The sequence below is a fragment of the Balaenoptera acutorostrata genome, chromosome 13, assembly GCF_949987535.1.
Source record: "Balaenoptera acutorostrata chromosome 13, mBalAcu1.1, whole genome shotgun sequence".
Taxonomy (NCBI): Eukaryota; Metazoa; Chordata; class Mammalia; order Artiodactyla; family Balaenopteridae; genus Balaenoptera; species Balaenoptera acutorostrata.
Window position 1 is genome coordinate 63,417,809 of NC_080076.1, and position 25,420 is coordinate 63,443,228.

Sequence of the window (25,420 nt, forward strand, 5' to 3'; positions counted from 1 at the left end):
TAATATTTTAAGTTGTATTATTTCAAATTTCCTAATTGTCGTTTGCACAAAATATAACCACGTGAATATATTCTCCTTGCAAGAGAATTAAATTATTACAATGTAAGGCTAAAGCTCTCTTTACGAATACATCTATGGGATATGGTTTTAAAAAGAGACCATTTGCAAGGTGGAAGTAGGTCATCTCCAAGCAGTGCAACAAAATACAGAGTAGGACTCCTCCAAGCCAAGTCAGTAGGTTGGTTTTATCTTTCATTCAAAGAGAATGAGCAACGTTCTACATCTTTTTCTCTGTCTTTTTTTTTAAAACATCTTTATTGGAGTATAATTGCTTTACAATGGTGTGTTAGCTTCTGCTTTATAACAAAGTGATTCAGCTATACATATATCTCTGTCCTCTTAAAAGTGATGCTCATCAAGACGATTGTGTTGGTTCAAGTTCATGTGAAACACACGTGCTGTTGAACATCAATGCTGCAGACCTTTCCAGCTCTACTGCACTCGGAGCCCTTGGGCGGCACTGTTTAACTTGCCAACAAAATAGTGAAGGGCATCGCCCTTATGTGGAAAGTACAGTATGAAAGCAAAACCGAACCTGACTGTAATCCAAAGTCATCACCACTCTTGTTTGGATGCCTGGTGGCTATAAAAGTACATGCAGGTGGTGCCCCCTGGCGTTTGCGAGCGGAACTGCAGGACGCAGAGCCCACCGGCCCGGGGCTCCGGAGCCCCAGCGCCACACGTGGGAGGAACAGTCACCTGGCAGCTCACTTCGGTCACACCTAATAAACTCTCAACCCCAACTTTTAAATTATTAGTGAAATTTCAAATGAGTACCATATGTAGTAAAGTGCACTGTGATGTTTTTCTTTAAAAACATTTGGAAATCTATAATTGGTCCATGCACCTTAGCGGGGGTAATGTGTGAGTTGTTATTAAACTACAGTTGACCCTTGAACAACACTGGTTTGAACTGTGTGGGGGTCCGCTTATATGCGGGTTTTTTAGTAAGTATATTGGAAAATTTGGGGGGATTTTCAACAATTTGAAAAACTCACAGATGAACCACAAAGCTGAGAAATATCGAAAAAAATTAAAATGTATGTCATGAATGCATAAGATATATGTAGATACTGGTCTCTCCTTACATAGGCATAAGGTGAGTGATATGTAATATAAAATTAATAATGTTAGTTTTCTAACTGTTTCATAACTTTACTTTCAAAGAATTACATTACTGTACAGTAGACCTCTCTCTCTTGTAATTAGAGAAATAGGCTGCCTATCAGCCTATCATCAACAGATAAGTGTTTTTTAAAAAGAGTAACAATGAGTCCAATACTGTATTATGAATATGACATAATACTGTGCACCATAAAATTTTTATATATCGATTCACTCATGAGTATACAGGCTGGGCTACCAAGAAGCAACCATATGGATGACACTAGGTGACCATAAAGCAATCATATTGCTGCTTCTTTGTTATCAATGCCTGAATCATTACACCTGTAAATAAATATGAATTTACATTTCACATTATCTTTTAATCTTTGACGTCTAGTGTTAGTAATACATATAACATCTACAGTGTTTTGTATCACATGAGACAATTTTGATGTAGGTACTGATGATTCATCTTGTGAACAGACCATGTAAAGTTATGATATCAATAAATACAGCACAGTACTGTAAGTGTATTTTCTCTTCCTTATGATTTTCTTAATAATATTTTCTTTTCTCTAGCTCACTTTATTGTAAGAATAGAATACATAGTACATACAACATACAAAATATGTGTTAATCCACAGTTTACGTTACTGGTAACGCCTCCAGTCAACAGTGAGTTATTAGTGGTTGAGTTTTGGGGGAGTCAAATGTTTCATGTGGATTTTTGACTTCCTGGGGGGTCTGGGGCCCCTAACCACCACATTGTTCGAGGTTCAACTTTACTACAAAACAGAGAAGATTTTTCAGTCCGTTATAGTGGCTCAAGTATAGATTTTGGAGTCAGATGGCTCTGGGTTCCCACTGATTGGCTGTGAGATCTCAGACAAGTTTCTTAGCTTCTCTGAGCCCCTCAGTCCCCTCATACATGTTTGGGCAACAAGCAGAATGAGTTGCTATCAACCAGTGTGGGTGAGGAGGACCAGGTTTGGGGAACACAAGGAGTTCAGATTCCGATAGGTTATGTGTGACTCTTCAGACTTCTGAGCACACACTGGACCTACTATCTGGAGAAGTAATTCTCTATATCAATCTCACAGAGACTTAGAGATGATTTTTTTTATCACTAAGACTTTACCAAAAAATATATATATATAGAGATCATAATGGCATCTATCATCTTCTCCCCAAAAAAGCCAAGGATAATTTTCTAAAATCCTATTACAAGGAGACAGACCCATCAAATTATAACAAGATTTGTTCTAAAAGTTTACTCGCAAGGTTGGGTTTTTTTTGTAGCTCAGAATATATTTTCCTAGAGAAATGATTTTATGACTCATGGTTAAACTCTTGGGCCAATCTCAGAAGTGTATCTCATCTATAAGGTAGCAGTATACTTGGAAAAAAACAAAACAGTAGACGATAACACTGCCAAGGTACTAGGAATTAAACAAAACACACAAATTGATATAGGAGCTTCTGTGTTTCCCCAGTTATGATCTGTGGGCTGAAATAGCCAGAGTTCATCAACCAGACTCTTTCCCCAAGTGACGACAAAGACCCTTCATTTCACTGAACATCAGCGGAGTGAGGTGGGTCCAGGAATCTTGCTTCCAGGCATCAGACCAGACTGGGGTGGGGCAAGTTTGTGGCTGCAAGGAGTCTGGGGACCCTGAGAACTCTCCCAGACGGCAGCCCACCCTTGGAGAGCCATTTGGGGTAGCAAGCTCTATTTTAAGCCTCGTTCAGACTCTGATGGGAATCCCTTTACACAGTCCCAAAACAATGGAGCACGTGGGGATGTAAATTTTCACTGAGGCAGGACAAAGAGGGAATCTTTAGAATGAGAAGGAAAGATGGGCTGAATGGGGTCACTTGGGCAGCAGCCAGCCTGAGGAGGGGACAGTAAGTGTCTGGAGGGGCCCAGGAGAGCAGGTGAGGCTGGCTGGGAAGTAGGGGAGGAAGCAGGGGACGGGTTGAAGGCACAGAGACAACCTTGGCTTAGGTTCTGGTAGCAGCTGCTGTGATGTCAGCAGTGCTTGAGTTACGCCATCAGGTCTGGTTTGAAGAACTACACTTTTCGGTCTTTCCTCCCCAATGTAAATTCCCCCCACTGCATCTTACTGCAGGAAGGGAAGGGAAAGAAGGAAGTGGGGTATTGTGTCACCCTTTACTGTCCCCGTCTCCCTCCTCTTGCCCCCTTTCCTGTGACTGTGTGTTATAGGGCTCACGCAGTCCCTGGTCGAGGGTCTCTGAGAACCCAGAACCCTCAAACACCAGGGGGCTATCATGGCTTTTATTTCTTTTTCAGTCTGTGTTGATGCTCAAATAAAACTAGGTTTAATATTTGTGTCCGCTCATAGATCACACATTCCACGAGGGCAGGCATTATGTCCTGATGGGGTTCAGAACACGCTACCCCAAAATATGGCAACTTGGCATACTGAAGATATTAAGCTGAAGGAGTTTGAGAAACAGCCAGTGCAGGAAGGTCACTCTGATTTCTCCCTTCTCCCCCAAAGCAGCTCATGAGACCCTGTAGGGCTGGAGAACGTTCTCCTCGACCCTCGACCCTCTTAGCATCCCTGGCTGGGTCTGATCATGAAACAGACAACGACAGATTAACAGGAGAAAAGCATACAGATTCATTGAACAGACGTTTCAGGTGACATGGGAGTCCCATAAGGAGATGGGGACCAGAAGGCACATCTGGTTCCATGCTCACCACTGTGTCCTGCGTGTGTAGCAACAGAGCCCGTTCAGAGTAGTTACAGTAAATATTCAATAAAGGAATGTGTGAACAAGGGCCAACGAGGAGGAGGCTACAGACTCTGAGTGTAAATCCCTTAGAAGAACTCTGCACCCTTTCACTTGGTTTTACAGGTTGACCACACTGGGTGGTTAGTTAAGTGTGATTTCACTTAAAGACGTAAGGTTTTCTATTTCTGGACAAAGACATCCGAGACGGTCCTCCTGTACTTCCCCAGTCACCCCAGAGCGGCAGTGGACAAGCAGTCACGGCCACCACATTTCACAGCTCCTGTGTCTCCACCTCTTGAATCTGGACTTGCCTTGCGACTTGCTTTGACCAATAAAATGGTTAGAAGTGGAGTGGACTTGGTCCCAGGAGCCGAGGCCCAGCTTCCACTGGCCCCTCTAGGATTGCTGTGGCCAGAGGATAGGACGAAGGGAGGCCTCCTGCCAGGGTGTGACTCTACCCAAGAGCCTAAAGGACGTGAGGATGGACGGGGAAGGGCCGAGGCCACTTCACCCAGACACCAGAGGAACCGCAGCACATCTGCAAAAGATGCAGGTAGATTGGGAGACAGGGTGGTGGGCCCGAAAGGAAGATCGCTTCTAATTGCTATTTATTATTAAACAGGAAGAGTCGGCAGTCAGGCGGGGAGGCAGGGAGATTGTGTTGGAGTTCTGAAGGGAAGTGGGTGTGGACAGCCATCCCAGCGAGTGGGCACGTTATCTGACCGGGAAAATGTACAGTCGCTCAGCAGCACAGAGTCCTCCTGGATGTTTGTGAGCATTAATTCGAGTAACGAGTCACGTCAGCAGCTGCTTTGTTTTCCTCCAGCCCCCTTCACCTGCTCTGAGCAGTTCCGGAGTCGGTGGAGAGCTGGGGTTTCCCTAAACAAGGGGAAAAGAGGCCCAGAGAACCCGGGGGGTTTCGGGGACACGCAGATGAGAAGCTAAAGTGATGGAGCATGGAACCCACGCTGGGTGAAGAGGGACGGGAAAAGGCGGGAGTTCTGTTGAAGGTGAACAGTTATCGAATTATCGGAGCTAGGGTTCGGTCTGTCGCACTCCCTGCCGACCTGCCGGTGGTTAAAACAACGCCTGACACATAGCACGTGCTCAACAAAACTGCGTTGCACTGCCGAACGGAATCGCGAACCCCTTTCACTACCCACGGCACCTGCGCAGTAAGTCATGCGTGCGGCCAGCCCGGGCGCTCTGCGCCTGCGCAATGTCTGCGCGGCGCCTGCGCGGCTCCTGAGCCGCTTCGCTGCACTAGGTTTGAGCCCTGCGGGCTCCGGTGGCGCGGCTGCGGCGCAGTCCCGACCTCCTCCTCGGCGTTCCCACGCCTATTCGGCGGGTTCTCGGCCTCCACGTCAGTGCCGCGCCGCGGAGATGGCGGCTCAGAAGATAAACGAGGGACTGGAGCACCTGGCCAAAGCAGAGAAATAGTGAGTGAGAGGCCCAGCGCGGCCCTGGGTAGGCGCCTGGACCGGGCCCCTTCGAGGCCGGTCTGAGTCAGCACCGGGTGGGGGGTGCTGGGGCGGGGCAGGGCCGGGCCGGGCGGGCATGGTGGGGCCGCCGCGCCCCGGAAGCGCTGCCGTCGGACGCCGGAAGTCGTCTCGCCTCGGGCCTTGGGGGCGCCGCCGTTGTCCCGGGCAGGGTTCTCCGCGTCGGCAGTCGGGATGCTGGTGCTTCCCGGCGCGTTGGGCGGCTTCCCGGCCCAACTATATTTTAAAATCTCTAGCTTTTCCCATGTGTATGTAGCACATAAGACAATTGAGAGATTGTATCTTGTTTTTGGTGGTATTTTTTAAAATTATGTTAAGATACAGAATATAATGAGGGCTTTGGGGTAGAGGTGGTGGATTAGAATTTTGCTTTATTGCAGTACTTCCTCAGTTGGTGGATTCGAGTAGACAGGTTGCAATTTAAGGATTTTATTTTTCCGAACAATAATGTTTTTGGTAAGCTTGAGAACTGTTTACAAATTTGAATCTTATAACAGTATTACACAAACACAAATGTTAAATAAATTTAATTGGCAAAAAATTAAAGGGAACAAAATGAAGGGTGTACTTCTGCAGGCTCTGGGGCTTCCCTGTCTCTCATTTAAGGTGCTCCCCTGAGTCCTTGGAAGTAACACTGTTATATGTAAGCAGGCTTTCACTAACTGAATTCAAATTTAGAATTTAAGATGGTGTTTATTTAGCAGTTCTTATGCACACCCAAGTTTGACAATGTGAAATTGTCATAAAATTTTAAAAAGAGGTGTTTCAGAAAGGGCAAATTAGATAAGGACTCAATTGATTGTCCTTTGGTGCGGCGTCTAAGATGCCGTGTGATCCTGGGATCCTGGAAAGCAGTTTATCGTGCTTTCCAGCCATCCTGTCTCTCTGGTTGTCCTTCCTGTTCACTGGTGGCTAACTGCAGCCTTTTTTGCTGATTCCCTGTGTCTCTCTGAGTGTTTGGTTCTGTAGTCTTTCTGGCCTCTCTCTCCAGTCTCCCTGCAGGTCTTCTCCCTGCGGGTGTGACACGTGCTGATGACTCTGGTAATCTCCGGCCTCTCCTGAGCTGCAGTCTCGCGAGTCCACCTGCTTATTGCTGTGCTTCAGCCCACCTCAAGCTTTAGTGTGTCTCAGGGCTTGTTACACCCTGGATTGCTGCTGCTGCCCCTCCCGGGGTTCTGGTTCAGCAGGGCTGGGATGGGGCTCAGCACTTCATACATTTCTAGCACACTTCTGGGTGATGCTGCTCATCTGGGGATCAGGCCTTGAGAACCTCCACTCCCCTTGGATGCTATACAGACATTTCAAAAGGGGGAAACCATGTCTATGACAGTGGGAGGGAAAGTGCTGAGGTTGCTTGTAATTGTCAGTAAGTTTGGATGGAGGTGGGCGAGATGGGAACTGTGTACCTGATGGTCCCCCCCCTCTCTTTTTAATGACCTACAAGATCCTTATAAGCAGGGTTCTGACTTAGGAATGTGGTTGGTAACTGCTGTTAAATGTGTCTCTCATTTTAGCCTGAAAACCGGTTTTTTAAAATGGAAGCCAGATTATGACAGTGCCGCTTCTGAGTATGGAAAAGCAGGTACGTGTGACTGGAGCCCTGTCCCTGCAGTGTGTAATCTTGAAGCAGGCTGGTAACTTCATCTCGGCGTAATTCTCATTCTTAATGCTTCCTATATAGTATTTTCATTGTTAAACCCTGTGCTTTGCCACTTACTATTTTCAGATGTCTTGAGTTCTGAGCTGTAGAGCCAGCCGCCTCTCCCTCTCCCACGAGTGCAGATGGCACGGCAGGCGCCCCTGCAGGCTTTTAGCATCGTTTATATGTTCTTGAACTCCACTCAGTTCATACTACTTCTGGGAGTTTGGTCATAGTTTTTACTACCTATTACTGAATAAAGATTTTTCTCGTTGGCTTTTTAAAACCTTAGGCTTGTCTTCCGCAGTTCTGTGCACCGAGCGCGTTTGGCTCTTGCCCTTGATGACCCTCCCGTGGAGATGCACTCATACGTGTTCCTGAGGAGTTAAGCTCATATGCGTGTTTTATTGCCTTTATCTGCATATGAGATAAAAACAGCCTGAAATCTGCAACAGAAAGGGAATTTATTAAAAATTTAGCATTTTAAGTTATGGAATGATAGTTTTCAGCATATCCGTGATTATTTTGGATATAAAGCATAATACGATTTTGAAATCCCCTAGACACATTTTACTGTGTGTTTCAGCAGTAGCCCTGATCACATTTGTTAGCCTTGCATAGAAATCACCTAGGAAATGTGCTTTTGGCAAACTTTAGTTTTAGTATGTCACCAAGAAGAAAGAAGTCAGATAAATTGAAACTAATAGAAAGAAGTCAGATAAATTGAAACTAATCAGCATAATGTAGGATGTATTTTCTAGATAATAGAAGAAATGACAACAAATTAATCTTTAGCGCTTTTATTTAAGTCCTGAGTAAATTCTTTTGCATTATGCAAATTACTATACCTCATATTTAGAAGGAAAATTATTAGAAGTTTAAATTTTACATGGATTTTATGGACACCTTGTACAAGAACACTTCTGTGACTGGAGGGCACAACATTTTGCAAGTATCCTCCATGAGGGAAATTTAACACAGAATTGTATGTATGTATCTGTGACCATGAGCTGCTTTCAGAAATGAATATTTCAAGTCAGATTTTCCCATTAAAACATCTTTTGTTTATTTTCTTTAAGGGGTTATGCAAGATACATTTCATCAGTAAATTTTTCAAAGAGTAAAATGTAGAAATGCAGGGATGAAAATAGTTTGTCATTTGTTTCTTTTCTACATTTTATTAAATGTAATTTTAAGAGTGTGTTTTTAACAATGTTTTCTTAAAGCAGTATCCTTTTCATTTATTTGTAAGCAACACTTTGTAAGTTTTCCAAAGTCTGTAAGATCATATTTAAAGATTGTGCCAAAAAGGAAGATTTATTATAAAAATATTGAGTGTGTTTATTGGACTTCAGTTTCAGAATAATTTAAAAGATAGAATAAGTCATAACTAAAGCACTGTTTCTATTATTTAATGTGAAACGGGTGAGGTGAGGTGCTGTTTTAGTGACAGTGCCTGTAGTTTGGGTTTGTTCGTTTGACTGATGCCGTCTTAGTTTCCCAAAGCTTAGATGGTGGTGTTAGAAAGACTTGGGCTTGAATGGAAGGAGCACTGATTTATTGCCAATAGTGTACAATTAAGAAAAAAAAAAACCTTTTGAAAATACTTGTAAGTTATTGATAATCAAAAAAGTTGTAAGAAAGTGGCTTAGAAAAATAGTTATAGTTTTATGAAATTTCTGAACTATTTGATTAAAATAAGTGTTAAGTTTATTTTCTGATACTTCACGTCATGCACATTTTGGTAAGGATTCATTTGAGGTTTCTTTAAATGATGGAAATAGACAGTCTATATTTTTTTCCTCTCTTTCAGCTGTTGCTTTTAAAAATGCCAAACAGTTTGAACAAGCAAAAGACGCCTGCCTGAGAGAAGCTGTCGCCCACGAGAATAACAGGGCGTATCTTTTCAGCCTTTAGAGATTGTTATAAATTTGCTGCATGTCGAGTACAGTGCTATTAAATTAGAAGCCACTTAGAAAAATACTGCATCTCTAAACTCTGAAAGTGCATTTATAGAGACTTGATCATAAGGTCCACACTGTTTTGCAGAGCTGCGTTTGAGAGTTTATTTCTGTTGTTTCTGGATTTGCTTGATGATGGTTTTACTTGGGATGAAGTGAGGGAGATACAGAGACAGGTGCTGAAAAATGGAAGAAGTGGCAGGGGTATTAGAGACATGGTTACTGCTCTATAAATATTTTAAAAATGTAGTCTTCCTCCGGTATTTGAAATAAAATTTTTAAGTAGTTTAAAACAAATTTTCCTGAGGTATTTTATAATCTTATCAACTAAAAAATATTTATTTTATCTCACTTGCAGATTATGGATATAATAACCTTGCATTTTAGTAAAACTTCAAGTTAATGCATAACGGACCTAGCTTAAAAATCAATATGGGGGCTTCCCTGGTGGCGCAGTGGTTGAGAATCTGCCTGCTAATGCAGGGGACACGGGTTCGAGCCCTGGTCTGGGAAGATCCCACATGCCACGGAGCAGCTGGGCCCGTGAGCCACAATTGCTGAGCCTGCGCGTCTGGAGCCTGTGCCCCGTGACGGGAGGGGCCGCGATAGAGAAAGGCCCGCGCACCGCGATGAAGAGCGGTCCCCGCACCGCGATGAAGAGTGGCCCCCGCTTGCCGCAACTAGAGAAAGCCCTCGCACGAACCGAAGACCCAACACAGCCAAAAATAAACAAATAAATAAATAAATAAATAAGAAAATCCTTTTTAAAAAAAAAAAAATCAATATGGTGTTTTGTCAGTGTTTTTGTGAATTACGTAGTTTTTAGGAGACAGCCACAGGCGATAAAGTTTTCTTCTTTTCCTGATTTGTAGGGTTCGTCTTTTCGAACAAACTGGGGCAGTGATTTAGTTAACCTTGTTTTTTAAATAGTATATCTTTAGAAACTATTGATTTGCTTTTTTTTTTCCTTAATTTTGACTTTGTTACATCTATTCAGTCTTTTTCATGCTGCCAAGTAAGTAAATATTCTCCGTATGTTCATGTATTTGTAGATTATTATGTTTTAAATGTTGCTTTCTCTTAGGTCAGTAAATTTTTCCTAAGTTATAAATTCAGAAATAGTGAATTAATTTGTATTGATTTAAATAAAATAGTCATTTCCATTTGTTTCAGTCTTCACCTAAACCTTAAAAATGAAGTCACTCCTAAGATAATTCAGTGTTTAAGTTAAATCACCATCATATTTTTAGGACCGTTTTGTTCAATAACCTATGAAAAAACAAGTTAGAATCTCTTTTTTTCCCTCTTTCTTAGTAGTTAATGGTGCCTGTGGAGAGAAGCAGGAAGCTTTCTTTTGCTTTTGTGGAGAAAAACACTTACTTGTTTCAAAACTTGGATTTAGGTTTGTCAAGTACAATAGAAAGTCATTTAACCTCTCTGACCTTTACTTAACTTTGCATCTGCAAAGTGAAATCCCTTTACCTCAGATGTCTGTTGTTTCCAAGGCATTATTGCCCACGTAAATAAAAGGAAGAAAAATTATGTTGTGTCGTAATGAGAGCCTAAAGTAAGTATGTATTGTCTGAGCCAGTTTTAATTGATGGAGCTTCTCATGTCTGTGGTAGAAAGTTTCTCTTCCCCCATCTCATCAAGATCTCATCCGAGAACTTACATTTTCTCTGCAGAGCTTACGAACAAGCCGGCATGATGCTGAAGGTCAGTACCGTTGTATCACAGCTGCTCCGTAGGTAAAATGAGTTACAGTTTGAAGTCCCCATAAGAACAAGACCAGCAAGTTTTGTATCCTAAAGAATTTGTCAACTTAGTGAGGGACAGATTTGAAAACAACCTATGCGAGGTCAGCATGGAGAATACAGTATGTCAACCCTAAATAGATAATACCTAATCTTTACATCTAGCTATTACATGATTTTTCTTCAGTTTTTTAAAAAAGTTTTGAATTGGAGATATTAGGCATAAGGAGCACATGATGCTGAGACTTGGAGTTTACTAATAAGATACGTAGGGTTACTCTGTTGATGGCGCTCAGAGTAAGAGGGCTGCAAGCGCAGGTGAACGCAGGGCTTGCTGAGATGGTGGAGGCCGGCCTGGTCGTGCAGGGAGTGGGGAGAAACACCCCAGGAGGAGGCTGGCTCCTGCACAGCCCCGCTCTCCAGTGCCGTGTGGGTGCAAGCCTGCGGATGCCGTAGCCTATGACATGTTTAAAATACGAAGCCGCAGAACAGACCTCCTGTGAAAGTATCTGATTTTAAGATATGGATGGTTGAAGCAAGCCATCCTCGGAAATGACACACAGCCCTTGGGCTGCCAGTTTGCAGCCTTTGGCACAGGCCTTGTGTATAGTAGGAACTCATAAGTATTCCAGGAATTGTAAATGCGTGAAAACTGTGAAGAGCAAGTGTTTTGGTTTCTACTATGTGTGTAGTTTACCTGAAACTCTGTGAAGGGATGAACTCTGCAGAAATCAACTGATGCGTTTTTGGTTTAGCTAAATGAAGCTTGACAGAGAGTGACCATGTGAACGCATTTCATTTTCAATATGTTTATTATTGTAGTATGTTTTGGGTCCTTTGCTTTCTTGAATTTCAGATTGTTAACTCTGTATTTAAGTTGATGCACTTACTGGTCCATGCCGTATCGTTTGCCTAAAGGAGATGCAAAAACTCCCGGAGGCTGTTCAGCTGATTGAGAAAGCCAGCATGATGTACCTGGAGAACGGCACCCCAGACACAGCGGCCATGGCCTTGGAGCGGGCCGGAAAGTGAGTGTGTGGACACAGGTCTCTGCGTGGAAGTCTTTTTGTTTTAATAAAGTCCTTCGAAAAACAAGTTTTCTATTTCTCATGTAAGTCAGATTTTCTTGTCTAATTTAGGCTTATAGAAAACGTGGATCCAGAAAAGGCTGTGCAGTTATATCAGCAGACAGCTAATGTGTTTGAAGTAAGTTTGTATTTTTTTTTCCTTTGAGTATATTTAGAATTTTATGTTCATGATATATAGGAAAACAGAGAGAAATGCAGTGGCTACTTTGAAAACTTTTCTGTGCTCACAGCTGAACTCTTATTTTCTTCTGTTAGTAGTGAGATGGATTAGCAGCTTCCCACCCCCTCCCCACCCCCCCACCCCCCCGATCCAGTGCTGTTACCTTTTTTTTTTGAAGATTTATTTATTATTTATTTTATTTATTTTTGGCTGCATCAGGTCTTAGCTGCGGTGTGCGGGATCTTTCGTTGCGGCACGGGCTCTTCATTGTGGCACATGGGCTTTCTCTCTCTCGTTGTGGCGTGCGGTCTCCAGGGCGTGTGGGCTCTGTAGTTATGGTGTGTGGGCTTAGTTGCCCCACGGCTTGTGGGATCTTAGTTCCCTGACCAGGGTTCGAACCCACGTCCCCTGCATTGTAAGGCGGATTCTTTACCACTGGACCACCAAGGAAGTCCCCAGTGCCATTACTTTTTTATCAGAAATTGTTAGGGGAAGAAAAAGATTCCTACATTAAAGCAGCCAACACTCTCTTCTCTTGGATTCCTGCAGAATGAAGAACGCTTACGACAGGCAGTTGAATTACTAGGAAAGGCCTCCAGGCTGCTGGTGCGAGGGCGCAGGTACGTGTCATAGAGCTGTGCTCCTGTGTCCCTGTGACCTTCTGGCCACAGGGACAGGCTTGTTAATATTTTTGGTGTAACCATGGGCACACCAGGCTACAAGACAGCAGCACGTTTGATTAAATATTGAAAGATATGCCGCTTCTCTAAGGCGTCATCCCAAAATGTATCGTGCACTGTGCTCTTGTTGGCTAAGACCTGACTCAGCAACTTGGGAGGGAGCAGTTGTCTTGTTCTGTTGTCTGGGTGGGTGGTGATGCCTCTCAAGGACAAGTATCCGTTTGAGCTAAGTGACAAGATGCCCTGAGTGCTCACCCAGGAAAACTGACAGGTTCTTGACAGCCAAATAGCGTCATTAGACAGGGTATTAATTTTTTCTCCTTCACATTTAGGACCTATGGCACAAATAGCCGGACCCCAGAAACCTAGAATGCTATGGACTTTCCTTTTGTGTTTTACTTCAATTTAAGCTTAGTAAACAATCTCCCTTATTAATAAAATTCTGCAAAGGAAAATATGTGAGAGTAGACGGAAGAAGACTGCTGAGGGTCAAAGTGGCGAGAAGGACTTTTTCTCGCCTCTCCCTGTCTGCTCTCCCCTGCTGCGCGTTCTGGCCCCAGGAGCTGTTGGGGCTCACGAAGTCCGCATGGGTGTGTGAGGACCCGGTGGGGGTCCTGGTTCCGGGGAGCCAGTGCTCTTGGGGCATCTGCACGGCCTTTCAGTGAGGGAAAGAGATCCGCGGTTATTGAGTCAGGGCTGGGCTCCAGCACTTCTCACAGACGCTCACAAAGCAGTTTGTTGGACTTGATGGGTGCTCATTAATGGATGGTCCTTACCAGACCTAAAACTCCGCATATGAAGCAGCCTGTCCTTGAGTTCTTTCGCTCTGTCTGCTTGGTGTCTAGAAGGGCGAGTCTGACATTTAGAAGGCAAGCCGGGTGAGCAGAGCTTACGGAAACACGGGTTATGGAGCGGTTGTTACAGTGCCTGATGTGGTCTTTATTCTCTAAAACCTGTAACATCAAGTACGTTATAGGACCTCTGCTGTGGATCACTTAGACCCGCCTTGTTCTGCATTTCTTGTTTGTCTTTAGGTTTGATGAGGCGGCACTCTCTATTCAGAAAGAAAAAAATATTTATAAGGAAATTGAGAATTATCCAACTTGTTATAAGGTATGCTTTGAAAGTGCTTATATTTGGCTTTTCCTTAGATCATTTTTCATATTGGTGTAACTGTGTACCTAAGACCGGGTTCCCTGAATGTTTGTTTATTTTTAAAATAATACCTTACGGGCCTCTATTTTTGGCCAACATGGAGTAAGCCCACTATCACCTCTCTCCTGCTGATTACAGCTAACACTGCTGGGCAAAACACAGAAGGCTGTGCCCCTCGGACCCTGAAAAGTGAGCAGCCAAGAGGGCTGGAGGGCAGGGAGCACAGGGCGGCTTTCCTCCCCGAGGGGCCCCCGCCCCATCTTTCTCACCAGAGGGGCTGGGAGAATAGGCCCCACATTTCCTGCTCCTTCTCCCTCGGCTCCTCCGAGGCTGAGCCCCAGTCGTGGAGTTGCAGCTGGGGCGGTGGTGCAGGCGGATGAAACACCGTCTGCACCAGCCAGAGGAGCTGGGAAGATGGGCTCAGAGAGCAAGGAGAAGAGCCCAGAGAGGAGGGCTGGAAGTGGGGTCCCCCCCACTGAGTGTGTGTGTGTGGTGTGGCTGTGAGTGGGGGGGGGGGGGAACTCCAGCTGCGTGTGCAGGGCACGCCCAGAGCAGCGGAGCAGGTGGCTGAACTAAGACTAGAGCCACTGCCCAGAAAGCAGACAGAACGTGCAGCCTGAGCCCGAGATCGTGGGAGGGTCCTGCAGTGTCCAGGGGACAGTCCCAAGTGACTCAACATAGAACGAGTCAGGAAAGTGTGACCGTTGTCAGGAGAAAGGACCACAGAGGTGACCCGGATGTTGGAGTCACCAGGTCAGGACCAGGAAGCAGCCGTCACAGCTGCTCCATGTGGCAGAGGTGAACATGGGTGAAATAATGGACAAAAGGACTGAGTTTTATTTTTTTAATAGAAACTATAAATGAACTAAATGAGAATTTTAGAACTGAAAAAGCAGTGTCTGAAATAAAATACCGGATGGGCTTAATCTGAAAACGGAGATGACAAAAGATCAATAAAAGTCATCTGAAAAAATAGATATAAAAAGATTGACAAATACTTGGTGAAGAGCTGTTTTGCCGATAAGATCTTATCAGTTGTGTCTGTGGCCTCAGTCCTTTTGTTGGCTTATAAATAGTGTCTATTTCCGTTACATGAAGTTTCCATTCATTTATCTTTTCCTCGTATCTCTTGAAGAATTCCAAAGTAGAATTACAGAGTTATGCGGCCCGCTTCTTGTTCCCTTTTCAAGATGAAACCTGTATAGGCATTTAGAAGACATTTTCTGTAAATTGTGCAGTGGCTGTGTCTGGGGCTTTGTGTCTCCAAGTGTGGCCCTCAGACTGGGGGGACCACGAGCCCCTGGGAGCCGGTGAGGAGTGGTGGGCTCTCAGGCTTCCCCACCACCAGCTCCGCCGTCTCCAGCAAGACCCCCGGGTGGGGTGTGCGCATTGGAGTTTGAGGTGTGCTGTTCTGGGGTGTTCTCCCCCCAGTGTCCTGTGGAGGTGGCTGCAGAATTCACGAATCTCTCCAGGTGCAAACCGAGTCAAATTCCAGGTGTCAGGAAATTGACTTCTGCAGGGATATGATCTTGGCCTAATCACCTCTTTTGTTTTAGAAAACAATTGCCCAAGTCTTAGTGCATCTGCACAGAAACGACTACGTGGCCGCAGAGCGCTGCGTCCGGGAGAGCTACAGGTAAGACCCGCCAGTGCACGGCTGCTTCTCCGCCCCAGCTCACTGCCGAGATAGGCAGTCCTGGCTGTGGAGCGGGGTTTTTGGTTTTGGTTTTTAATAAAGTTCAGAGCAATATGAGTGTGTGGCTAGCATTTCAGCTTTTGCAGCAGGATTTTTATGAGTTGTGTTCTTCCCTGTGTTTTTCTCCTGGGGGCTTCCGTGGAAGTGAGTGACTTGAGTGATTCTGTGATATTTGCCATCTAAGAAAAAAATAACAAGAGAAAGAAAAGCCTTCAGGTTGTATGTTACAGGAGTGTCAGGCTATAAGGGGCTTTCTCCTTGGCGATGTTTAAACCGAGCAGCCTGAGGCCGGGCACCCTGGCTCCGGGGCCCGGGGTTCTCCGCCGTCGCCGTCCGGTGCGGTGGGTGCGCTGAGGGCCGGGCGCAGACGTGCCGTGTGCTCCCCGCAGCATCCCTGGCTTCAACGGCAGTGAGGACTGCACCGCCCTGGAGCAGCTGCTCGAGGGCTACGACCAGCAGGACCAGGACCAGGTGGCCGAGGTCTGCAACTCGCCCCTGTTCAAGTACATGGACAACGACGTGAGTGCCTCCGCTCGGCCCTCCTTCCCTCTCCCGCGGGCTCGTAAGGGTTCTCCGCCTGCTCTTCTCCTGGAGCTGCTGCTCAGGGAGGAGGCTCACGGCGGGTGCGCGTTGCCTAGCTGGCCGGCTGCCAAGTGGCTTTGCTGTGGGCGACGCCCGCTCCTCCTCCGTCGGCTGGCCTCCCTCCAGGGTGCTGGGTTGAGTGAGTTTCTCTCAGGCTCACGGTCTCAGGGCCCATGGTGCGGTGGCCTTTGTGGGTCGGCAGGCCTGTTGGAATCCCACTTCTGAGAGCACGCGCTGTGTGGTGGAGGGTGGCGGCTGACGGTCTGAAGCTCGGTTAACTTCTCTGTAAACGTGGGGCAGCTGGTCCCCGTCGTGCTGCCTGTGGTGACAAGTGGATGAGTCGGGTGAGGGGCCCATCCCCCCACGGGGAGACGCCAGCTGTGACCCAGGCTTATCTTCTTCCCGGTCTCCCTGTTCAGTAGGTTCATGAGCGCCTGCTCATTGCATCTGGTCTGGCGGGTTTAGTCTTGTGATGGTGTCAGATCAGTGTAAGACCTTGGGTTTTTTTGTTTGTTTGTTTGTTTTTTAATAAAATGATGTACTTAAAGGAACCAGTGTTTTTCTAGGTAAATTCTGGCATCAGCTTTTGTAAGTTTGTGTTTTCAACACTGACTCAGCAGATGGTTATTTTGTAAGGACCAGAAGTGTCCCTCAGCTCGTGTGTCCGGTTATCTGATTCCTAAGCGTGCCGTAGAATTGAGGTTTTCCTCGTCGTGCCCCTGCCCCACCCTGGTCACAAGCTCCGATGGTTGAGCAGCGTTGGGCTTTGTGGTGGTCTTTCCGTCTGAGTGGTATCCGGGGTTTTAGGGGGCGGAGAGCAGGCTCGTCTCACAGGTGACTCCGGGGAGGCGTCGCGGGTCAGGCCTGAGTGTCCAGTCTGAGCTGTGCTTTGTCCTTGACAGTACGCGAAGCTGGGCCTGAGCCTGCTGGTCCCAGGAGGGGGAGTCAAGAAGAAGGCGGCGGCCCCCCCACAGGCCGCACCCGAAGGCCACGCCGCCCCCGCCGCTGAGGACGAGGAGGACGAGTATGCAGGGGGGCTGTGCTAGGCGCTCGTCCCCTCACAGACCCTGCATGGCCTGGACGTCGCCGCACGGCCCGGGGGTTGGCCAGACCTCACGCCATCCTGGCTCTGATGCTGGTAAAGACAAAGTCTTAGCTCCCATTTCCTGGACCACCCGTCCTGCCCACTGCCTGTGAAGCATTTTTTTCTTTCCATGATAAGAGCTCTTCTCAGACACCAGCAGGCATTAACAGAGAAATGTACTGTCACATTTTAGGACAGTTGACTTTAAAATTGGCAAACCAAATTCTAGACAGATGTGTTCTAAACAAAGATAATAGGCATAGATAGTCTTAGATAGCCTTTTCTCTTGGGCTCTTGTAATTTATTGTTAGAGAAGCTTTTTTTGCATTTTATTTAATAATTGCTGTTAAAAGTGATGTTTACTGGTTAAACAAAATAGTATTTTAAACATTTGTTCTGCCTTTAGAAGGAAATTTATCCCCCATGATAATCAGAGACATTGAAATTGTTCAATCTTCAGAGGCGAGATTGGGACAGGAAGCTGTTTTGAGCCTTACGATGTTACTTATCTCAATACGAGATGCATCTGAAGTCTCATGTGTAAGTTTGAACATTTTGAAGGTGGCACATTACAGTGATTCTGTAAATGTCTTCCGTTGTCTCTGGAATATGGGTATTTTTCCACCTGAAACACATAGTGACAGTCTCTGAACCCACCAGGTTGTTGACCGACTGGGACTAATGAGGACCGTTGTCCTGAGTTCGCACAGTGTGGTGGTTTCCATCAGGCTGGGGTGCATACGTGGCTTCCCTCTGCGCCGTCCAGGGCTGTGACAGGACAGCAGCTTGACTCGGGAGGTGCTGTCTGTAAACCTCCTGCATGTGGCTGAAAGGCGGGGGCTGAGTTTCAAGGGCTGGGCTACTGCTGTCTAGTGCTTCCTGGGTCTTTCCTGACGGGTCATTTTCGAGGCGTTCCTCTCCCTGTGCTCGGAGCCGTCTCCCTGTCCCCTGATTGGAAAGAGGCCCAGACACTGCAGTGCGCCCTGCAGGAGACGCTGCCCGCCTGGCTTCCCGGGCTCGGATCTGCTGGCCTCCCTGGGACCCTGAGGCGGGTCATCATGAGTGGTCGCAGTCATGCTGGGCTCTGGAGGGTTCAGGGAACGTCCCGCGGGACCTGTGTGCCGGGGCGGGTGGGCAGTGGGATGGACTCCGTCAGGGGTTCTGGTGTGGAACTCTAATCCCCATGCTCTCTCCAGCCCCTCTGTTGCCCGCGTGGCTCTGCGGGCTGCAGCGTGTTTCCAGTCACTGCTTGCAGACACTGAGTGGTGGTCTCAGTAAAGCCATGTTCAGGCGTTTGTGGTTAATGACGTGTTAATAGTTCCGAGGCCCCGTCCTCCTGCTGTGCCCTCCAGATCCAGTCACACTTCAGGAGTCTTATGCTGATGTGCATTTGAGCTACTTAACAATCCCTATCAACAGATTTGGCGACACTTAAAAGGTATTTTAGACCATTTCCTATAGACCATATTATCCATCACAGCTTTGGAAAAAAGCTTTTAGTTCTCTTTTCTTACATGTTAAACAGAAATGAGGACTGAGTGGAAGGGCCTGTAGCAGCCATGGGGCTGGGCCTCACAGCACAGGAGGCTTGAGCCCCGGGGCGCCCTCCACACCAGCCCCTTCCCGGCCTTCCCGTCAGAACTCGTGTGCGGGGCGTGTGGGTGTCCTCTGACGTCACGGCTGTTCTGCCTGGTGTCTAGTGAGGAGCATCTCGTTTTCCCCTCACAGAAGCCTTTACCCTGAGGGGACACTCAGAAGTGGGGAACTGGTGTTCACAGCAGGAAGAGGTGTCTCCAGAGCTCGTGTCGTCACTTTACCAACGTGGGCGTCTGTCTGCATGAGCGTGCTCAGGAGCCAGCAGTCAGTGTTCTGGTGTGTTGTAAGTGAATCAGTCTACAGAGTCTAGTTAATATATCGAATTTGTTTGTACATATGCAGAGTATGGTATTTGTGTATGGAAACTGTGCTTTATTCCTCTTTTTTCCAGCTCTGATGAATAATATTAAATGTGATATGGAAATGCAGGTTATTGCTTCTATAGGAATATAATTATGAAAATAAAATCTGAAACTCTATAAGTATGATCATTTTTTTTATTATTATTCATTTTGCTCGGCTTATTTCCCCTTTTTTCCAAAGACACATCCTCAGCTATTTACATGATCCCAGCTGTGCTGGACAAGAACAGTATTTTGTCTGTTCTTGTAAGTTGTGCCTTATGCTGGGAGTCAGTTAAGTCCCTCTGGGCGTTACTTCAAACGCTTGGAGCTTTTTAAGGTGCCAGTCATCCAGCTACTGTCACACTGTGCTCTCTGGCCTTGGTGAGGTGGGAGACTTCAGTACACCTTCTGAGAGAATAATTCTTTCATTGAGTTAAGTGAGATAAAAATACCCAGGAGGTAAGAAAGCTGAAATGGCATTGTTTGCATTTATACATAGTTGGCACCTTAGTTGCCAGCAGATTTACTAAAATTAATCACACGTTTATTGAGTGAGTGCTGTGTAATGCTGGCCTGTCCTCTGGGGAATGGGGATCGGTAGTAGGATTTGACACCAGGATTTGGTGGAAGTTGGAGTAAGAGGTGGAGAGAATGCAGGGCACGGAGGGGCTTGGGTGCAACGCGATTTTGGTTTCCCTCAGGACACCTTGGCGTGTTCTGAGTGGCCTTGTGGTCCCCCTAGCATTTGTGAAGATGGGTCAGCTGGGAAAGGCAACAGAAGCCATCTCCCTGTGTCTCCCTCTGTCCCCCCCACCATGTTTTCATTAGGTTGGTATCAAGAAAAGGCTCAGCACCGACTTTAATTTGATACTAAATTTAAGGACATAAAAAATGTCTTGAAGGAAAAAAGGACTGAGGCAAACATCCCTTTCGAAAAAGGAGAGCACACCTTTTCCATTTGAGTGTTTTTTTAAATGGTCAAGGGGCCTTTGCCCATGGAAAGAACTTACATGGCTTTTAATAACAGTCAGTGGTACTGATTAAAATTCCCCTAAATAATTAGCCCCACTTACAAACTAGGTGAACTAAATCCCCTTCGCATTTAAGGTAGAACATTTTAAATTACATTTATAAATTTTTTGTTTCTGATTCTCCCAAAGCTTTCAAGAGGCCTAAATAGGGCAGTTTTAAAACCTAACTTTCAAAATCTCAGTAAGCACTTAGCTAACTTGTATACGTACAGTAAATCTTGTGTGTATTGTTTGTAAATGTGAATGAACGTGACCTCCGCCAGGGGGCGCCTTGATTCTCTCCCGGGCAGCAAGTCTCCGGACGTTGAGTCAGTATTAACAAATACAGAAGCGCTCAACGGAGGTGGCTCTGTTCATTGAAGTGCCCCTCGTCAGGCTCTGTCACTGTGTTACCACTGTTCATCCAGCACCTTTCAAAACAAATGGATGTAACATTACTAAGTCCACGGAAATGTACTGTACCTTACGGGGTGGTTTCACCCAACCTCCACGCCTCACTTAGAGGGGCTGAGTGCACCCCACACCTCAGGTTTCAAGAAGCACGTGAGCCCCCGGGAGCACCTGAGGCCCTGCCCCCCAGGGTCCAGCCACGCTGTCTCGGGTGATTCCTGGCTTCCGGGTCTCCAAATATCGGAATGTCGGAGCCAAACCATAAAGTTGCTTGAAGCTAAGATGGGCTCGGGCTGTGATTTCCCAGAGGCGATACACGGGCAGCGTGGTGGTCGGGAGAGAAGGAGAAATCAGAAACAGAGTTGGTTAGACCCGCCCTGTTGGCACTTGGAGCTTGTCCACGACGACCTGGCTCTGCCCCTCCCGAGAGCCCGTCGCCAGCCCCTCCTGGGAGGGCTTCCTGTGTGGAGCGGGGCAGACCTCGGCAGTGAGCACTGTCGCCTGCACGGCCGGTGGAGGATACATACACCATCAGGCCCTGTTCACCTGATGAACGTGGGTTGAGTCGGAGCCACGTGGCCCCAGAGAGTGGTGGCTGCGGCCCTGCCCCTGCCCCTCATCCCGCTGGGCCCAGGGACAGTGCAGGAGTCGGTCATGGGCACATAGTGCTCACCGCAAATTCAAGTCAGGATGGGGAGCGGGTGACAGAAGTCACTCCATCTCATGGGGGTCAGACTGACCTGGGCACCCAGAGGAAGTGTGTCGTCTCTGAGCTGCAGGCATCGTGGTCCAGGAGGTGCACAGACCCCGTTCCCCGAGGGTCTCCACGCGCGACCCATGCCCAACTCCGGCAGCAGTGATGGGCTTGGAGGCGCGCTTCAGCCAGGGCCAGCTTCATGATTTTCGGGGCCCAGAGCAAAATGAAAATGCAAGGCCCTTTGTTCCAAACTCAGGCAGAAAGCCTTCTTCCCCTCCTGTGCGTCCCTCTGCCTGCCCTGCCCAGCCTTTGTCTTAAGGGCCAGTCCTTGGGGAGAGAGCCTCATGGCGGCTTCGGCCCTGCCTGCAACTCGGCCCAGAGGTCGCCACTTGGGCGGGGGGCAGCGGCAGGGTGAGGGGCCCCCCAACATCCAAGTCTCCAAGCCCCAGCACATCCCCCACTGCCCCATAGCACTTCCCTTACAAAACACAAACCCAAAGACAAAATTCTTAAACTCCAGGTGACCCCAGGGGTGGCCCCTCTGTGTTCTGCGGGCCCTGTGCCACTGCAGAGGTCGCTGGAAGCAGGGTTGTCTTGGGCCGGGCCCCACTGCAGGGCAGCCGGCGGACGGCCTGGGTGCAGGTGTAAACGTGCTCCTCCCGCAGCAGCAGTTTCCTGTTTGGATGTGCACCCTACCCTGGACGTGACTCCAGCCTGGGGCGGCTCCCCTGGGCCCTGGGGGTCTAGTTCCAGGCTCCATTGCAGGAGGCTGGATGGATTTGATCTTCCAGCCCAGACGCCTTCCGGCCTCTCAGGCCCTTTACTGCCCAGGGAACAAATGGCGTTTCTCCTGCTGGTACTAAGCCAGGCTCCTTGAATTACTAAGCTGGGAGGTCCCCCTGGGGTGGGGGGAGGGGATCGGAGGGTTAAGGAAACCCAGACTCTTCAGTCTACAGTGGGGACGCCCCAGAACCAGTGGGAAGGCTGCTGCGGGTGGGGCGGTAAACCAGTGGCCCTCAGCCACTGCAGCCGCCCCGCCCTCCAGGACGTGAGCCCTGAGGGGCCTAAGGATGAGGAAGCACAGGATGCTGCCCCAGAGAGCCGAGGTGCACATCAAAGGAGTGATCTCAGTGAGCCCGGACCCTTGCATCTTCCCATACACAGAAAAGCGGACGTCTGGCTTTCTTTAATAACAGTGATCTTTGATGTCCCAGCTACCTGGGGTTTGTTGCAAACCACCCCCCCCCCACCCCCGTATCCTGGCTTCTCCCTTACCTCTTCAGAGCAGTCCCTCACAGGTATCTGAGAGGCTGCCTCCCCGGCTTGAAGTTCTTAGAAAGTCTGCTGAGTAAAACATAATTCTCAACTTTTAGGTTGTGCTTTTTTTCCCCCCCAGTTGATGGCCTTTATCTGTGGGCTGTCCCCCTCCTCCTCCCCCTTTTTGGCTTGTTTAATAACAAGCAGGTTTGTGACTCTGCCTGAAATGCCCAGTTTCTTAGGAGGACCTTCAACATTTTTTGTCTGTTTTATCAACATTTTTTATCAGTCATAGAACTGCACAGGTCGTGCATGATTAAAAGTCTAGCAAATCATCACTTTATTTCTACAACTCCTATACTTTTCATTACCTGAATTTGTGTGTGCTCCAAAATACAAGTGTATCTAATTCTTTATCTCGTTTACTATATTTCACATATTGGACATTACAATAATGACTACTTTTCAAATATGTTCTACCCTATTCTTATTTGTACTCTAAAATGAGAACGTGAATAGGCTTCGGGAGAGGCAAAATAAAGATACTGTATACTGTATTTTTGATTAGAAAAATATGTTGGTTTGTTAAGGAGGGTCTCAGCTCAGGGTCTCGAGAGCTCAGCATCCGAGTTTCTCGGCCACCAGGTGGCGCTGCGGAGCGGCCCCGGGATCGCCTCACCTGGACCAGCTCCAGGGTCACTTCTGCTGGACACTGTGAACGGACTGCAGGATGGGTGACCAGGGTCTGAACAGGCGATTGGATGAACACATGTGTGCACACGCACAGACACACGCTTTATCAACACTGGGTTGTGTTTGCCTGCTGTTACTCTTCCAGCCCCAAGCCACACATAACACTGTGTGGTGGAAGAGGACCAGTTGGGCCTCCGCTCAGCTCTGACCTGGGCCACTTGCCGTGCTTTTGGCGGGGGGGTGTTGACGGCATTGCACATTGCAGGTAAGCTAGCTGCCTGGCCCTTGCCCCGTAGATGCTGACAGTGCCCCCAGCATTGGGACAAATCAGCCATGTCCCCACATGCACTGGGGCGGGGTGCTGTCCCTTGTCAGGAGCCAAGACAGCGCCCCTTGCCCCTCCCTCCGAGCACCATGTGACGTCAGAGCAGCAGCAGCCTGGCCCCCACCCTGCTGTCCCCCGTAGCCACCTGGAACTATTAAAATGGAAATAAAAGGAAATCAAATTCATTATTTTGGCCACACTGCCATGTCTCAGATGCTGGACGCCCCCACGTGTCCCTGGCTCCCGTGGACGGGCTCACACAGTCGCCACAGAAAGCCCCTCGGACAGCACTGCTCTGGGTGCCTGGCCTGTGTCGGTGAGTTGGGGTGGGGTGGGGGGCGACTTTGGGCAAGAATCAAACCCGGACGGACGTTTCCAAATCAGTGGGTGAAGCCGGTAGTGGTTTGGTGGGTACCGGGCAGCAGGATCCAGAAGTTTATGGAGAGGCTACGGCTGCTCTTTTAATTCCACATCCCAGATCCCTAATTTCCAAAGGAAAACAGCTGGTGCCTCCAGGGAACAGACAGGAGGAAACCGCTGGTGTCACCGCAGTGAGCGGCAGGGGTGAAAATGGGAGGTGTGACAGTGCTGACTTCTGATGTTTTCTCTGGACCAGCACGGTGTCCCTGGGCTGAAATGCCTGCATCTTTGCCGCCTAACGGCCCCCAGGTGCCCTGGGCTTGGCCCTCCGGGGGGTGAGGGCATCTCCACTGAGGAAGGAGCTCTGCTTCCCTCTTTGGGGTTTTGTTTTATGGAAATTATATAATTTTTTGTTTATTTGAAAAAGCACAGCCAGCAACCCCAAAAGTACAAAGAATAAAATAATTCTTTCAAATCTCATCCTTCAGAAACAAGCATTTCCTTTGTGACTATCACTCCAGGCCTCTCTGTACAAACTGGGAAAGGGACCAGCAGATACAAATTCTTTTACAGGATGGGCTCCTGCTTACTATTTTAAAATGAAAGTGTAACATTTAATCTTCATGGAATTTAGTGAAAAAGAAGGAAAACTAAAGGAATTTTTGAAATTCAGGTAAGTGTTTCTTCATAAGAGAGGTTCATTTCTAAAAGATTCCTCTCACATTTAAAATACTTAGATTGTTTTTATGCCTATTTCATCTTTAGACATTTTCTGTTGATTCCCTGCTCTGGAATATGGGGAAATTAGCACCACCTGGGGCCCTTGGATTGTTTTTTTCCTAATGTGTCCTGATTTTTTTTGTTATATTATTAATTTTCCCATTTTCAAGGTTTGTAACATTTACATCTTGTTCTTTAACCACAATCTCTCAGGTTTTTTAGTCTTAAAAACTTAGTCTTAAATTTATATTTAAATGGGTTTAGAGCTCACCAGCACCAGTTTTTAACCATTATTTTTCCTTTTTAAAAAAAAAATGATTTTGACTCATCCCTTGATTGGCTAAATTTCACCGTTTCTCTTTTTTCCAAGAAAGGCTCATGGATTTCTTGAATTATTGCCTACATGACAGCATCTGCCTTGTGTCTTTTTACTTTATGTACAACTTGGCTAAGTAGGACACTTCTGGGTGACACCTTCCCCCCTCGGAAACTTGTTAATATTGCTTTACTCCTGGCGGTGAAAACTGCATGGGAGGAATCTGAGCCAACCAGCCCTTCCCCTTGTGTGTACGTGGACGTTCCGCCCGATGCACCTGACTCTTCCTGCGTCCCGGGGCTCCCACCCTGGACTAAGCTGGGTGTTGATAATTCTACATGGGATTTATATATTCACGGTGCAGGTTGTAGAGTCAAATGTGCCATCATTTCAGGAATATTTAATTCTAAATGAATTTATTTTCTTCAAAGTAATATATGCACATAACCTAATGGTCAAATACACT

The 25,420-nt window shown here is 47.1% G+C and overlaps 1 protein-coding gene across 2 annotated transcripts; it reads left to right on the forward strand.

The window, feature by feature from the left end:
- Nucleotides 1-5,203: 5,203 nt before the first annotated feature.
- On the forward strand, nt 5,204-19,303 carry NAPG (NSF attachment protein gamma). 2 transcript variants are annotated; one of them, XM_007196195.2, is made up of 12 exons: nt 5,204-5,366; nt 6,941-7,008; nt 8,879-8,963; nt 10,024-10,041; nt 10,712-10,742; nt 11,699-11,808; nt 11,920-11,986; nt 12,578-12,648; nt 13,743-13,821; nt 15,420-15,499; nt 15,949-16,078; nt 17,044-19,303. In XM_007196195.2, exons 1-12 carry the CDS (start codon nt 5,311-5,313, stop codon nt 17,185-17,187), a joined length of 939 nt encoding a protein of 312 aa, XP_007196257.2. In that variant the 5' UTR covers nt 5,204-5,310; the 3' UTR covers nt 17,188-19,303. The 2 variants fall into 2 exon arrangements, with proteins under 2 accessions (XP_007196257.2, XP_057382903.1); XM_057526920.1 differs by lacking the exon at nt 5,204-5,366 and adding an exon at nt 5,515-5,674.
- Nucleotides 19,304-25,420: the final 6,117 nt, after the last annotated feature.

Excerpts from the sequence above, each read along its gene's own strand:
- NAPG (XM_057526920.1), top strand. The coding sequence starts at position 5,601 with ATGCTGGTGCTTCCCGGCGCGTTGGGCGGCTTCCCGGCCCAACTATAT. Across the intron at positions 11,809-11,919 it reads GCCTTGGAGCGGGCCGGAAA|GCTTATAGAAAACGTGGATC; the intron begins GTGAGTGTGTGG and ends TGTCTAATTTAG. Across the intron at positions 15,500-15,948 it reads TGCGTCCGGGAGAGCTACAG|CATCCCTGGCTTCAACGGCA; the intron begins GTAAGACCCGCC and ends TGCTCCCCGCAG.